The sequence below is a fragment of the Rhinolophus ferrumequinum genome, chromosome 20 (assembly GCF_004115265.2).
Source record: "Rhinolophus ferrumequinum isolate MPI-CBG mRhiFer1 chromosome 20, mRhiFer1_v1.p, whole genome shotgun sequence".
Taxonomy (NCBI): Eukaryota; Metazoa; Chordata; class Mammalia; order Chiroptera; family Rhinolophidae; genus Rhinolophus; species Rhinolophus ferrumequinum.
The window spans coordinates 42,178,788-42,193,861 of record NC_046303.1 but is presented as its reverse complement, the minus strand read 5'-3'; the positions used below and the strand labels follow the sequence as shown (position 1 = coordinate 42,193,861).

Genomic DNA, 15,074 nt, shown 5'->3' with positions numbered 1-15,074 from the left:
GGCCAAAAATGGAAAAACACATGCTGTGACTTTGCCAATATCATCCAGCTGATAAATGGCAGAGCTGGGATTCAAATTCAGGCAGAGGCACTCCAGAGTACAATCTTTTAACTATCACACTGTGCGACCTCTTCTATATAACAATGTATTACAGTGATAATATAACAGTGATTATACGTGTATGCCTTGTCACTATTTAGGAAAATAATAGAGATGCATATCGATATATTTAGGAGTGAAATGTCGTATCTTAATTTATCTAAAATATTTAAGCAAATAACAGATGAAGCAATTATGGAAACTCATTATACTCTTCTCTCTACTATATATTGAAAATATGGTTCCTTATAAAAAGTAAAAAGATGTTTAAAAATTACATTAAAACATTACACACATTTTAATGTTGTGGCCTCTTTGGAAATAAAATTCAACAACTATTATGTATTTTAATTATATGTCGAATCAGACAGAATTTAATTTGATGGAGTGATATAATAATAAGAGGAAGGAGCAGATGAGAGGTGCGTAAACAATGCCGTCTGTCACTCCCCTCTTCTGCACCTTTACACGAACAAAAGGACACAAATTGTTTATATTAAAAATTAATTCAAATACACTCCATAGTCAAAGCCAGATTTGCCATTCCTCTCTTAATTCTGTTTCCACCCAATCTTGAAACAAAACCAGTTTTTTCATTTCCACCAGTCTTGCAAGCGGTTTCCTGTATATTTTGTAAATAGATCACCACTTTAAAAAGTAAACAGGTCTCCACAAATGCTATGTAAGTAGTACGGGTACTGAAACACAAAAACCTACCCAATTTAACAAGCATCATCGCAACAATGATTTTAAACCATTAAGGAGAGAAAGTGAATATGATCCTTACCTCAAGTTGCTAAATATTTAATAAACAATATTATCCCTGTCCACAAATATTATAACGTAAGGTATTATACCACCTTACGTGGTATAATATATATATATATATATATATATATATATATATATATATATATATATATATATATAGTATATAATATACCACCTTACGAACACCCAGAGGAAGGAAATGCTATTTGCTACCTAGGAAAACCAAACTTCTTGAGGAGATGGTATTTGGATTGGTTTTTGAATACTTAGTAGTTGGATGGAAAAATTGTAGGCTATCACCTACAATTAGAAGAGAGATTATGTCAACGTTAAAAAGCACGGTGGACACAGGGACAGGGTACTCAACTTATATTCCTAGTAAGGCTATGTGCCTTCCACCCTTCCCTGAGAATTGGGGCTCACCAAATAAAAGCCCAGTTACACTTACATTTTTTTAAGTTTCAAGGGGAAAACTTGTTTAAAAGACACCAGTCATAATTTTTTTCATATTACACAATCCTAAGGGACATTAATTCTACCCCTTATTTCAGCCACTGCTTTAGCTAAATCTGTCTCTCACAAAGTATTTATTTTTATACCTGCCAGGTGAATATAAATAGCATTGATCTAAACAGAGTAGCATAGATAGAAAATGCCCCTAAGGAATTGTTTTATAACAAAGTCCTTGAAAAATATACAGCCTGATAGCTCTCCACAAATTAATTCAGATGCAGCTAGTAGAAAGGTTACATTCCAGAGGAAAAATTGATCATTTTTAAATACTTTTTGATCTTTAACTCAGGTCATATGTCATCATTAAAATGAACAAAATCAATAGATTAAACTTAAATATATCATTTTTCATATCCAAATCTTAACTTGGTGATAGACCAGCATACTATGGATGGAAGAATAATAGAAATCAGGAGATTGCAGATTTAATCCTGAATCCAACATGTGCTAAATTTATGGCCTTTTTTGTATAATTTACTTCTATTACGAAAGCTATTCTGTCTTCATCTCCAGCTGCTTGTATTCTACACTCCCCACCTCTGCCCTCACCTTTCCTTAAATATTGGTGTTCTGAAGATTTTATCCTGTACTATCTCAAGGAATTATTTTTACTTTATATTGTGTAAATGTACGAAGTAGGCCAAGCGTAAGACAATAGGGAGTGGTGGAACTGTGGCAAGCTGGAGAATGTATCACATCCAATGTGATACATTGAATCAAACTCATTTGTTTTTAACATTGTATCAGCATACTGAAATTTATCTGTAGTTAAATCTGGCCTTGCTATACATGTAGCTTCACACTTGCTGGGGAAATTTCAGCCACTTGTTTTCAAAGTCCACTCCTAAGCTAAACATAAAACTATTTTAGGCCAAACTGAATAGTCAGCTGCCTACTACAAATCTCTTCTTGGTTATTCTTGAGCAAGTTTTGGTATAAATGTTCTTGACTTTTAAAAATATTTGCCTGAAAGAAACTCTATAGGTCTTCCCAATCTACAGTTAACTTATAGATTTCTTTGAAGACATGTTTTCTTCAAAGACATGAAAACTTTGATTATTATCTGTAATTCATATGCTTTGACTTGATCTTTGGTAACACGTGACTTATGGTTTACATCTCAGTATTTTGTCCTCCATATGTGTTACTTTTTCTCCTGTCTTTTTTTTTTTTTTAACCTTTTTGTAATTTTGGGAGTATTTCCTTCTCCCTTTTTGTATCATCGATGAATAATTTGCATTGTCAAAGTCTTTCTTTCTTCCAATGGCAATTTAGTTTTAGTGGTTTTGGTTTTGATGATTTTATTTCTGTCAATTTGTCACTGATCTCTGGCTTTTTCTTTACAGACACTAAGCATACATTTAAGGCTGTTTTTCTCTTTCCTGAAGTACATGAGGTGATACAATTTCAGAGGAAAAAGTTCCTCTGTGTCTTTGATACCACAGTATTTCTATTGTACTGAATGGATTCCTTCACTTACTAGTTTCTATTTTATTAGGGTTTTTTTTTTTTTAACTTTTTATTTATTTTAAGTGTTTTTCCAGGACCCATCAGCTCCAAGTCAAGTAGTTGTTTCAATCTAGTTGTGGAGGGCGCAGCTCACAGTGGCCTATGTAGGGATCGAACCAGCAACCTTGTTAAAAGCACTGTGATTTAACCAGCTGAACTAACTGGCTGACCTATTTTATTAGTTTTAAATGAAAAAAGACCTATGCAATCTTTCTTTAGGATTAGGATTATTTAGTCTCAGGGTTGGGAAATAGTCAGATGGTAAAGATTCCTTTCAAAGCATTCTTTTTTTTTTTTTTTTTGCTATTGTCAAATTTGTAAATAAGGGGCAGAGAATGGTAAAGATATGATTTCTGGTCAACAGTAGGCATTTGACAGGGGCAAGTGTTTTCTTTAGGGCGTGTATGTCAATACCAGTCTTCCAGATTACAGAGACTCACACGGGTCTGGCTTGAGATTGGGGGCAGGGGGCACAAAAGGTCCTCTTTAAAAATGAGACAAAGTATGGAGAACAGAAATGGAGGGTGTATAATTATGACTTTGATATTTTATACTATTTCATATTTGTGTAAAATGAAACTTCTATTTTAACTTAGATTCATTGACTTATTGGGGGAAAAAAAATCTTTTTGAGTGATTACAGTGTGCTAGTTTCCATAAAAGCTATGTCAGGTGCTGTGAGTACAAAAAAGAACTGCCCTCCAGGAACTCTAGAGAAGGGACCCAAGGAAATAATTTGTAGAGATTGGTTGCGTCTCCAAGAATACACTGCCATTTCATCACAAAAGTCATGTTGGCTTAGAAAACAAAAAAACAAAAAACAGTAAAGTTTCTCCAGGGTCTTAAGTACCAAACCAAGGTAATAATAACTGATTTGAAAATCTTGACAATGAAATAGGAACTATGAATATAATGTTTAGGAATGTTTATATATTAATAATGCATATTATTAAATCTATATAAAAATTTAGACACATAAAAGACCATTTCAATAGATCTTAAATAAATATCTAAAAATAATGTGTAAACATATATGATAGTTATGGAGATAGAAAGAAAATACTGCTGTAATGGGGTTGCGAAATAGAGAAAATGACTACTATTCCACTAGGAACAGTCATAGATAAACAAATCATCTACTAATGCAGAACTGGGGAAACAGTTAAAAATGATAACCATAGACTCGGGATTTACAATATTTTTGTCTTCTTCAAGAGGCCTAATATTTAAAATAGAAACTTTCTTGAGATCTCAGATATTGATATCACCATTCAAACATATGAGGACAAATTTTATTGACAGTGTTGATTCAATATTTAGTTCTTTGTTCATTAGCTATTAGATGAGATGATAAAGGCACATTACATAACATCTCCATTCATCAGTTTTTAATCATGGATTTGACATTGTGGAATTTGAGAAAATATACAACTAAACTGTTATACAGAAAAGTCACAACAAACGACAGTGATGGTAAGCCAATTCACATCAGAATAACAACATGCATTGTGATTTGTGAACATTTGATATATAAAACATGAAACACTACATGTATAAAGTTGAGAGTATAGCAACCAATTAAATCCAACTATATTGCAAAGCTTTGGGTAAGGGTGAATATATTTCATCATCTATAGAAGTCCAACTTCATCAGATAAGTCGCAATCTCCAAAAAATGTGTAACCACTGAAAACCCTAAAGTAGAATATCAAAGTGCCACATTTAGTTATGTCTTAACTTTCTTTCACTGTAAAACAGTAAAAATTTCTATTGCAGAAAACAATATGATTGTAATGATCAAAACACATACCTTAAGGAAAGACTAAAAAAAATACTCAATACAGCACATAATTTTTTAATCATTTGAAAAGATAACTTTTTTCTGTTACAAGTTGAAGAATTTGACTATATTTAAATGATAGAAATCACTCAGATATGTGGGTACAGTTGGGACATTAACTTTCCTATGTCAAGAAGAGCAATATGAAGGTATTTGCAGAAACGATCTCCCAATTAGTATTCTCACTATTCTTTCTTTAGTAAAGAACCTTGTATTTTTATTTGAGTACCTGTCTATCGGGGTGAAGAGGAAGAGAAAATTATATTCCACATCCTAGTGCAACCAGGCAAGACGAGTCACTATGCTGTGGACCATGGGTGCAGACAGAAGTAATTTCCAGAACATGCCCTTAGAGGCAAATGGCAAGCCCTCCATTGCCATTTGAAACTTCCTTCCTGTTATCTAGCATGCAACAATCATTGTGGATATTGGAGCACCCATCTTGGACCACAACATGGCACAACTATATTAAGGAGAGCAGAAAACATGAGAGAACAACCCTGGGGCCTGGATGATTGACAGCTACCATCTTAGACCTTGTCTCCAGAATGACACACAAGAGGAATAAACTTGTGTCCTGTTTTTACCACTTTTACTTTAGGTCTCTCTGAAACAGTCAAACCAATATACAAATCATAAAACATGGCTCATTTTTATTCAATGTCTAAAGGCTTACAAGAGCAATAGTATTACTGTATCTTTGACTTTCCCCAATACAAAATTTTAACAAAGTATAAAACAAATTATTTTACAGGTTTTTGTTTTGTTTTGTTTTTTACAGATTCTCAAAAATTTTACATGAAATAGTCTGATTCTAGAAAACTTGACTACCTAGCAGTATTCTAAGAATACGCAGAACTGGAATGAAATTCCCTGATCACCTAGTCAACCGCAGCTTGTCTTAAATGAGAGAAAAACAGTTTGAATTTAAATAAGTTTTAATGCCCTATCCACAACTACAATTTTAGGGCTTAAGGTGGGGCATGAATCGAAGTCTCTAATTCCTAGTCAAATGCTCTTTCCAGTACACAATACTCTTTCTCAATTATTCTGACACTGTTATTATTTACATATAAAAAATGGAAATAATTTATCTAAATGATGACCATCATTTTTAAGTTTTAAATTTAAAAGTTACTATTTTGCTCTTTATATGATTTTTATTTAATTTGCTAGAGCTCAACTCAGGGCCTAACAAAGAGAATGCATCCTCTTTAAAGGCATAATTATAACCCACAGTAACGCTGTAGACTTTTTTGGATGGGAGAAGGCAAAAAACAGGGCAAGTTCAAGTTCACTTATATTAATTCATTTCTGTATTATAGAGTTTTATTTGAGTATATAAATAAATGTCTGTGTAGGCAAATCATGTAACCATAATATTAAATATAACTCAAGTGTTACAAGTACATAACCCGTGTGTACTTTTCCACTTATAATGGACATACTTGTATAAGCTAACTTTGCACTATAATGACTGAGAGTGAGGTGATACTCACTAAAAAGTCACATTTACATTAGGGTATATAACTGTAAAAATCTTAAAGAATACTGTCTGTTTCTATGCAAAATAAATGATAACCTTCTAATTAATAAACAAACCTGACTTAAATAAAACTGCTTTACTTCACATTAAACATATAATTTATTTAGTTTAGAGAAAATACATATATATATGCAAAATTGGTATCATCATCTTTAGGCAACACTCGATTAGATGTTTAGACCATAGCATGTTAATCCATCCACCTTATTTATTATAAAATCATTGTTATATTTCTACAAACCAAATGGTTAATAAAAATTTCAACTGGTGTACCACCAAGAAGGTTGATGAAGATTTGGCATATATTTTTAAATCACCATATAATTTTCAAATATCAAATACTAATCTAGTTGAACTAAAGAACGTCTTTCTAAAAATAATACTAATTCTGAAACCAATCAATGAACTTAAAATATCTAGTGTCAGCTGTTAATAAGCCTCCTACATCATTAAAATGGTATATATACTTATCATTTAAGAGAATAGTTAGCACTAGCAAAACACCTTTGTCGAGAAAAAAATACTTTTTAACACAATCCTAGTTCTTTAATAAACCATGGTATTCAGTAATAGTAGTAGTAGTGACAGTAGTACTAATAGTAGTAGTAGTAGTAGTTGTGGTCGTGGTCGTGGTCGTGGTCAGGGTGGTGGTGGTATTTGGGTGGTATTTGGGAAGGTATTTGGCGGCATTTCAAGCAAATTCTATTTATTTATTTATTTATTTATTTATTTATTTATTTATGTATTTTATTTATTGAAAACCAGCTCCACTTGTTTTTATGTACTTTTTTCACTTTTCCTGTATATAGGTGGAAGAAAATTCAATATAATAATATAGGAATGTATATTTTTTGATTCAGACAAAAATGTATAACCAACAATAATTATAGCATATTGGTTAGACGTGTTCACAGATATATCCCAAGCTTTTAGAAGAATACTTAAAATATAGGAGGCCCTCAAAAAATGTTTGGATAAATAAATAAGTGTGTGTAAATAGTTTTGTTTCCTGATTAAAAAAAAAAATCAAATAGGAGAATTTAAAACAAGTTATGTGTAAATTTTATTTTATAATTTTGAAAAAATTTTCCACAATAACTAAGCAATAAAAATGTCTCCCTAATTTGTCCAGATGTGGTGATAGTAGAAGTAATTTATTCGTGCTAAAATAATCCATGTTCTAAAGCCATTTGAGGGGCCGGCCTGGTGGCTCAGGCGGTTAGAGCTCCATGCTCCTAACCCCGAAGGCTGCCAGTTCGATTCCCACGTGGGCCAGTGGGCTCTCAACCACAAGGATGCCAGTTCGATTCCTAGACTCCCGCAAGAGATGGTGGGCAGCACCCCCTGCAACTAAGATTGAACACGGCACCTTGGGCTGAGCTGCCGCTGAGCTCCTGGATGGCTCAGTTGGTTGGAGCGCAGGCTCTCAACCACCCGGCTGCCAGTTCAATTCCTCGACTTCCGCAAGGGATGGTGGGCTGTGCCCCTTGCAACTAGCAACGGCAACTGGACCTGGAGCTGAACGGCACCCTCCACAACTAAGATCGAAAGGACAACAACTTGTCTTGGAAAAAAGTCCTGGAAGTACACACTGTTCCCCAATAAAATCCTGTTCCCCTTCCCCAATAAAATCTAAAAAAGAAAAGAAAAAGAAAAAAGAAAAGCCATTTGAATATGTACATGAGAGGCAGTCATTTTAAAAGGCATAGTAAGCACCTACTATGCTTCAGAGATTGAACAGGCAGGGCCGGTTGTTGCACAGCTTCTAGGACATCATTCATATCATAGCAGAAATGAGTGGTTCCCCCTGGTGTGTGTGGTTTAGGCCAGAGGAGACACGCCTAGTGACCCTGGTGGTAGAAGCCAGGATACAGAGATGGATGGGATCCCATCTCTGTCTTCAACAACACTGACAGAGTGCTGAAGTCAGCGCATGGGCTGAGGTCTGGACACGATACAGAGGGAGTTCAGATCCAGGGAAACACAGGGCATTTCTACTTAGGAAGATGCCAGTAATAAGTGGTGAATGCTCAATGTGATATACAGATGATGTATTATAGAACTGTACACCTTAAATCTACGTAACTTTGCTAACAACCGTCACCCCAATAAACTTTAATTAAAACCAACTTGTTAAAAATTACAGAAACACTAAAATTCATCATCGTCTTGTTGTGTCTAGCTAGTATTCGTCTTATGCTATGAAATATTTTCTGGAATACTAACCCTACTAGGTCAGCTTGTTCTGTAAAAGCAATCATCCGAGGATAATGAACTGGGAATTTATGTCAAACATTTAATACTCACATCCAGATCATCTTTAGCATTGTAGTAGACAACTTCATTGCTCTATAAAAAGAGAAAAGAAGAATGCTTTATCGATTTAAGGAAAAACATAAAAATATACTGGATGAAACATGAATACATTTTATTCATATTTTAAATAATAAACCCCTCATAACATTTCATTTCTTTCACAATATATTCCACAAAGATCCACAAAGATTAGCCAACATTTTGCAAGAACATATTAAAACACTGTATTAGTAATATTTGAAAAGTATAACTTGCAATGAGGAGAAAGATCTCAGTATAAATCTGAGAACAATTTGTCAAGAAAAAAATTTAAAAATTCATAAAGCTAATAAATTATACACACACACACACACACACACACACCTCTAAACCATGAAATGATAAACAAGATATTCAAGAAAAATCTAAGATAAATGGCTTATTAATATTTTCTGAAACGATGACTTTTAAAAAATATATATCGGTGTTAAAAACTATTCTTGAAGAAAGCTGTATCTGTACAAATATTGGCAGAAATTTCCTCATGAGATTTAGATAAGGAATTAAGAATAACTAAACGTAAATAGCAAAAAAAATCAGATAATCTAACACAGGAATATTCTCATGTTTTATTAAAGTGGTGAATGAGTGTTGGCTCTTCAAGAATAAATGTACAAGGACATTTTTGCTAGCCATCAATGTTGCTGAAATATGCCATAAATACACATTATGGACATAAATTGTGCTATAGAGGGACAATGGAATAGAAAGATTGAATAAAATGATTTTCAAGGAATTTAAAATTCATTTTCTTTGTGTCTTTGAGGATAGATCTATGGAACATAAAAATATTCCACTTATACTGATTGCTTTTTCCTTTCTTCTCCTGAAGTAATTGAAAATATAGTTCAACTTCCGTATGTCTTCAATAGTAACATGAACACTATATAAAAATGTGTTTTCTGAGCCTCTTAATTATTTACAAATAGGGATACTCTAAAATTGTATTAAAAGAAAACACAATACACCAAAAAAGTAAGTAAATAAAGGAAATTACTTAGGAAAAATAGACTTGATTAATGCTTCTTAAAGTATATCCCTCCCCCCCAAAAAATCACTATTCTTCAAGATGTAATAACCATGGGCCAAACATAGGTTATGACTTCAGAATAAACCATAAAGTTAAAATTGTCTATTTTCAGCAGGACTTCCCAGAGCCTCAGTGTATGAATGTGTATTATCAATCTCCACAAGGAATATATTTCTTGTTTTGTTTCCCAGATTTATGTGCCACAGAACCTGCCTCCTTTTTTGATTTGAGAAACATACTGTGAGACTGAAGATCTATAAAACATAGGTCTCTCTGAAGACCAAAGAACCAAACCAGAAACTGTATAGATAAATATAAGAACATACGGATTCATAACACTGAATGAAACCCATGAGTTTGAATTTATTTCATATAGAGTCAATAAAAGTTTTAGAATTACAATTTAATGATTTTTAAAAGAATGAAGTAGCTAGAGAATTGTAACACGCATTTAAGTTCTAATTCCTGAAACATTTCTTATAGTGTTAGTTTTGCAACAAAGTTAAAATACAAAATCAAAACTCGTCATATACACAAAGCAAGATAGTCTTTTGACTCCACCTGAGACCCAAATCTAATTACTAGTTTATTGATCCCTCATGCAACCCTGTAATTTATACTTAGCAGACAATTTTCAATTTAGAATGTGGATTCCACCAACAGTTAAAACACTGAATAAGTTTATCTTCATTTTAGACTTCATTTCGGCTAACTGCTTGTTTATACATATTTATAGAATTGAAACGTGTTGAAAACAAGATGAAACTACATTAAATTTCCAAGGGTTCAGCATCATGATTTTTAACATTCATTAAATACCTGTATGTACATACTGCTGTGCCAAGGGATACACAAAATAAGGTAAACATATCTACCCCTATACTTTAGGTAAAATAATGGATACAGATCAGTTATATAAAACCACTCAAGTATCTAGGATGACACTTGGTGCATAGTGCTTGAGCTAATGGGCTTAACTGATTAGTCAACTTTTTTCCTATGTGTCACATATGGTCACATACAACAAATGAAGATTATTTATTAAAGCTAAGATTAAGAGCAACACATACAATGCTAGAAGAGGGTAAAGTATGATAAAGAAATGCTAGTTGTAACTCAAACTAAGTATTTTGATTCTATTAAGATAAACTGTGCTGAAAATTTAAATTAAAATGTAGAAATTCTAACTTTATGTAAGAATTTCAAAATGTTTTCTCTTTGTTATTGTACTATATTTTATACAAAACCCTATTATTTACCTTTTAGTTTAGAATCTCTATATTGCTTCTAAAACTGTATTGAAAATGTATATTGCAGGGTTTATTTAAAATTTGCACATTGGCACATGACTTTCTGGACTTTGAAATACATATAATCCCAAAAACCAGCATTTTTCTTTTAAGTAAACTAAAAAAAATACATTAGTCATAAAATAATGCTTCATGTCAAACATCCATACTCCTTGTAACTGGGTATTTTATATTTCTACTTTTAAAAAGTTCTTTTTATTTATATACAATGTTCATTTCTTACATGATCAAAATATAAATGCAAAGGAAAACCAAAGTGTGACTTTTGTAGAAAACCAACAAAACTATGAAGCATTTAATCAAATACTTGTGCTTAGACAGGATGTCATATTTTAATAAGAAAATAGACCAGTAATGTACAACTGATTACATCCATCGCCCTCCAGCAAAATTTCTTCCCCAGTAAATGTGGTGTTGCTTTTGGCTTAGGAACATCTTTTAATCTCATTTTTATAATTACTCTTTCTTTTCTTGAAACTCAAAATTTGCATTGGTAGCATGTACATTTGATTATTCCCTAAGTTCACCTAACAGAAAAGCTCAATTGATCAATTTTAGTAAGAATAAATCTACGTAAGTCATCAGGATTTGAGGAAATTGTAATCGTGCATTTAATCTGTCAACCCAGTCCATGTACGTGGCAGTGTGACGCTAAAATAAATGGCAAACATTTGTGGGGTATTGAATTTATATAAAAATATTTTTCCAGTCTCAATTCATCATATTTTCCTAAGCAAAATTGCAGTGATCTGCTTTGATGTGACTTTTAGTTAGATAGTTTCAGAACTATTGGCTCAGAAATAATTTTCAATGTAAGCTTGAGAAAAACCGTAATTTGGTGAAATCGTAATTCTTTTGTCTATCATATTCAATCATAGCTATCTACAGTGCTTTATAAAAATATACGTTAGCTCTGCTATATAAGAATATACATTAAGTCGTGTGTAGCTTTGTTAAACTGAATCAGTCTAAAATCAAATGACTCAATTCACTGAATCACCAAAATATATCCAGAACCAATCTTAATGGGATTGGGATAAAACATGTTTCCAGAATAAAGAACAATTCACACTGAATCAGCTCAACTTCTATGTTCTGATGTTTCTATATGGATGAATTTTGGTTAAAATAAATTCTTTGCTAAAAGAAAATTAGGAGATTGATTGTATAAAGACAGTTAAATGGCCTGAAGTGGGTAGAAGTGACGAAGTGAAGGTACCAGCTGAATTCCTTCTCCCTTTTCCCTGTGGAGATTTTGGGGTCTTATGACCAATAGAGGGAGACAGACACCACTCGTTCTACAACAGTTTGGGCGACTTCAGTCTGTGCTAAGTGTTGGAGAAACAAAGATGAAGACTATCTACACCCTGACCATAGGAAGCAAGTTCTCACCTCCCAATTCACACGTGGCAAGAACTTGAGGCAGCGAAGACAACAGATCTGATCAGCTAAACATGAAGAATTTCTCTTATTATCCTTGAATGGCACGAGCACATGAACGAAAGCTGTTCCAGGTTGCAAAATAGGTGAAAATTGAGAAATTCTGATAGTTGTGAAATTCTCCCTTTTTTGATTAGTTCAAGCAAGTGTGTTTGCAAATGTGTATGTGTGTTTCTTAATCATTTACCTATTCTATTACTCAAAATTTCCTCAGTTTCTCCTCCAGAAAGTATATAGTTATAGCAGTATTTTTTAATACTTTGAAACTATGGGGTAAACTAATTAACACAGGTATATATTATAGAATGGAGTTATCTTGTTTATCATTCTTCTGGCTAAATGTTTTTATGCAAATTATCAAACAACATTATCTTGGAAAGTCTTTTGCACTCAAATACAGAGGTTTTCGGTGGATTTCAGTGCATTATGTGCCATATGCTAGGATAAAGTCAGGAACAGCTTCAAACTAGATGCACAGATTAGTTAAACCTTTAGAGAGCTATTTGTCATAATTTAAGCACCACCAGATGACAAGAACAAATTGTTTCATTTCTGATTTTAACCAAGTTGTTTAGTTATTTATTATCTCCTTCAAACAAATTTACTCAAATAGTGCATGCTAACATAATACTGCTGCTTACTGAAATTCAAAACATCCCTTAGCAAGTTCAGAGATAAATTACTTTAGTTTCTCAGCGCGTACTGGGAGTCAAAAATTAAATCAGGGTAAAATAGACCATTCCATCTTAAAAATGTATACTGTGAGTGACAGTCCCTTGAATGCCACTTTCCTATAAAAGTTGGCCTCTGATAAATAGTTGATGTTAAAAATTTGAAGCACAAGTATAGAACTTCCTCATGGAAATAAGATGTTACCAGGGAAAAGATTTAAATATTGGAACTGAAAATTAGGATTTTATAGCCAACATCTGAAATATATGATACATTCAAAATTCAAATAGAGATTAACTTCCCATCCAACTTATTAATTCTCTTTTCTTGGCTGTACCCTTGGCTCTCCATGATGATCTACAGCCTGACAAATTTCAGGCAACTGTATTGTCTGCTGAAGATTTGTTTTGAATTTCATTCTTATTGTCATTTTTATCAATATTTAGTACCAAATATGAAGTCAATCGGATGAACATTAAGGACGCTGTTCATTATAAATGAGTCCTGTGGATGATTCCTGCCAAGAAAGGTCCCTGTTGTCTGGCTCAAGTCATGTATCACTCAAATTGTGAGATGAGTATATCTTTGTAGCAATTTAACCTGGTAACCATACACACCAGTGATAATGACTGTGCCCAAGTCAACCGTGGTACCTGGGATGAGACAACCAGCACTATGAGTAAAAGTACTTCAGAACGCTTGCGTGTGGTTGTATGTGTGTGTGTGTGTGTGTGTGTGTGTGTGTGTGTGTGTGTGGTTGTGTGTGGTTGTGTGTGGTTGTGTGTACATGCAGAGGGGGAGGGGGCAGAGAATGTGAATGTGAGCAAATGTTTCCAAAGAAAGCTAAAAGTAGCTGAAGTAGTAAATTAATGACAGTGGTCCTTGGAAAACTGTATTTGTATGCCATTATATTTGTGTGAGGTTGGAATGTATGAGCCAATTGTTTATGAAGATAAAAAGACAAAGTAAAGATGGGCACAAGTCCCTCAGGAGATCAATGTTACCAGACTGTTGGACTAAAGACATGTGATAACCCACATTCATATTATGTGACAAGAGATAATAAATAAGAAAACTGACAGGAAGTGTTTAGCACAGTGCCTGGCACATACTGTTGTTTCCCTGAAAATAAAACCTAACCGGAAAATAAGCCCTAGCGTGATTTTTCAAGATGACATCCCCTGAACATAAGTCCTAATGTGTCTTTTGGAGGAAAAATCAATATAAGACCTGGTCTTATTTTCGGGGAAACCTAGTGATATATATGTTATCAACTATTATTTCATATATTGAAAAAGAAAAATCAGGAATGTCCATAGAATTTATCTATTAGCTTTATCTAGTACTTACATATGAATTGAAGTAAATTATTATAATTTTATTTTCTTAGATCAATTAGTATGCTGTGAGTCTATATGATTCATTTAAAGTCATTTCTTCAAAGAGACTATGTAGCAGAGTGGAAAAGAAATGGAATTACTAGTTGCTGTCATTAATTTTAATCAGATAAATTAGATGAGGTAATTTATAAGAAAGTCTAATGAAAATGGTAATGAAATGATGGTTCTATATGCATCCTGTCCACTAATAGTGCTGCTGTGCTCCAAACTTCTCTGAGATTCTAAGCACATCTTTCCTGTCCCACCTCTTCTTACCCATCAGTCCTCTTTCACTCCTGCCTAGAAAAACCCCAACCTTATGTTAAACCAAAAGTTTGCTATCCATCCCAACACCCAAACTGTGGAATCTTAATAGAGAAAATTACACAAGTAACCCTCACACAGAGTAAATCAGCTTCTGTTCAGAAATCTACTGTCATTGGAAAACTCTTCAACTCATGTGATTCTATTTGGCTGGCAAATCATACCATCCCACTTCTCTGACCACAGAAATTAACAGGTGCCTAAATCTATCCAATACTAGTATCTCATTTCCCTATTCCTTTTCCAGAAATATTCAATTTTCCTGGAGTTATGGTAGTGAGAGCTG

The 15,074-nt window shown here is 33.2% G+C and overlaps 1 protein-coding gene across 7 annotated transcripts in view; it reads right to left on the bottom strand.

The window, feature by feature from the left end:
- Positions 1-15,074, bottom strand: part of CACNA2D1 (calcium voltage-gated channel auxiliary subunit alpha2delta 1) — a 457,063-nt gene that overhangs the window by 174,472 nt on the left and 267,517 nt on the right. For all 7 annotated transcript variants that reach the window (XM_033088705.1, XM_033088698.1, XM_033088699.1 and 4 more), the window contains exon 5: positions 8,586-8,627. In XM_033088705.1, coding sequence (XP_032944596.1) covers positions 8,586-8,627 — 42 coding nt within the window. The remainder of the gene's footprint in view (positions 1-8,585; positions 8,628-15,074) is intronic.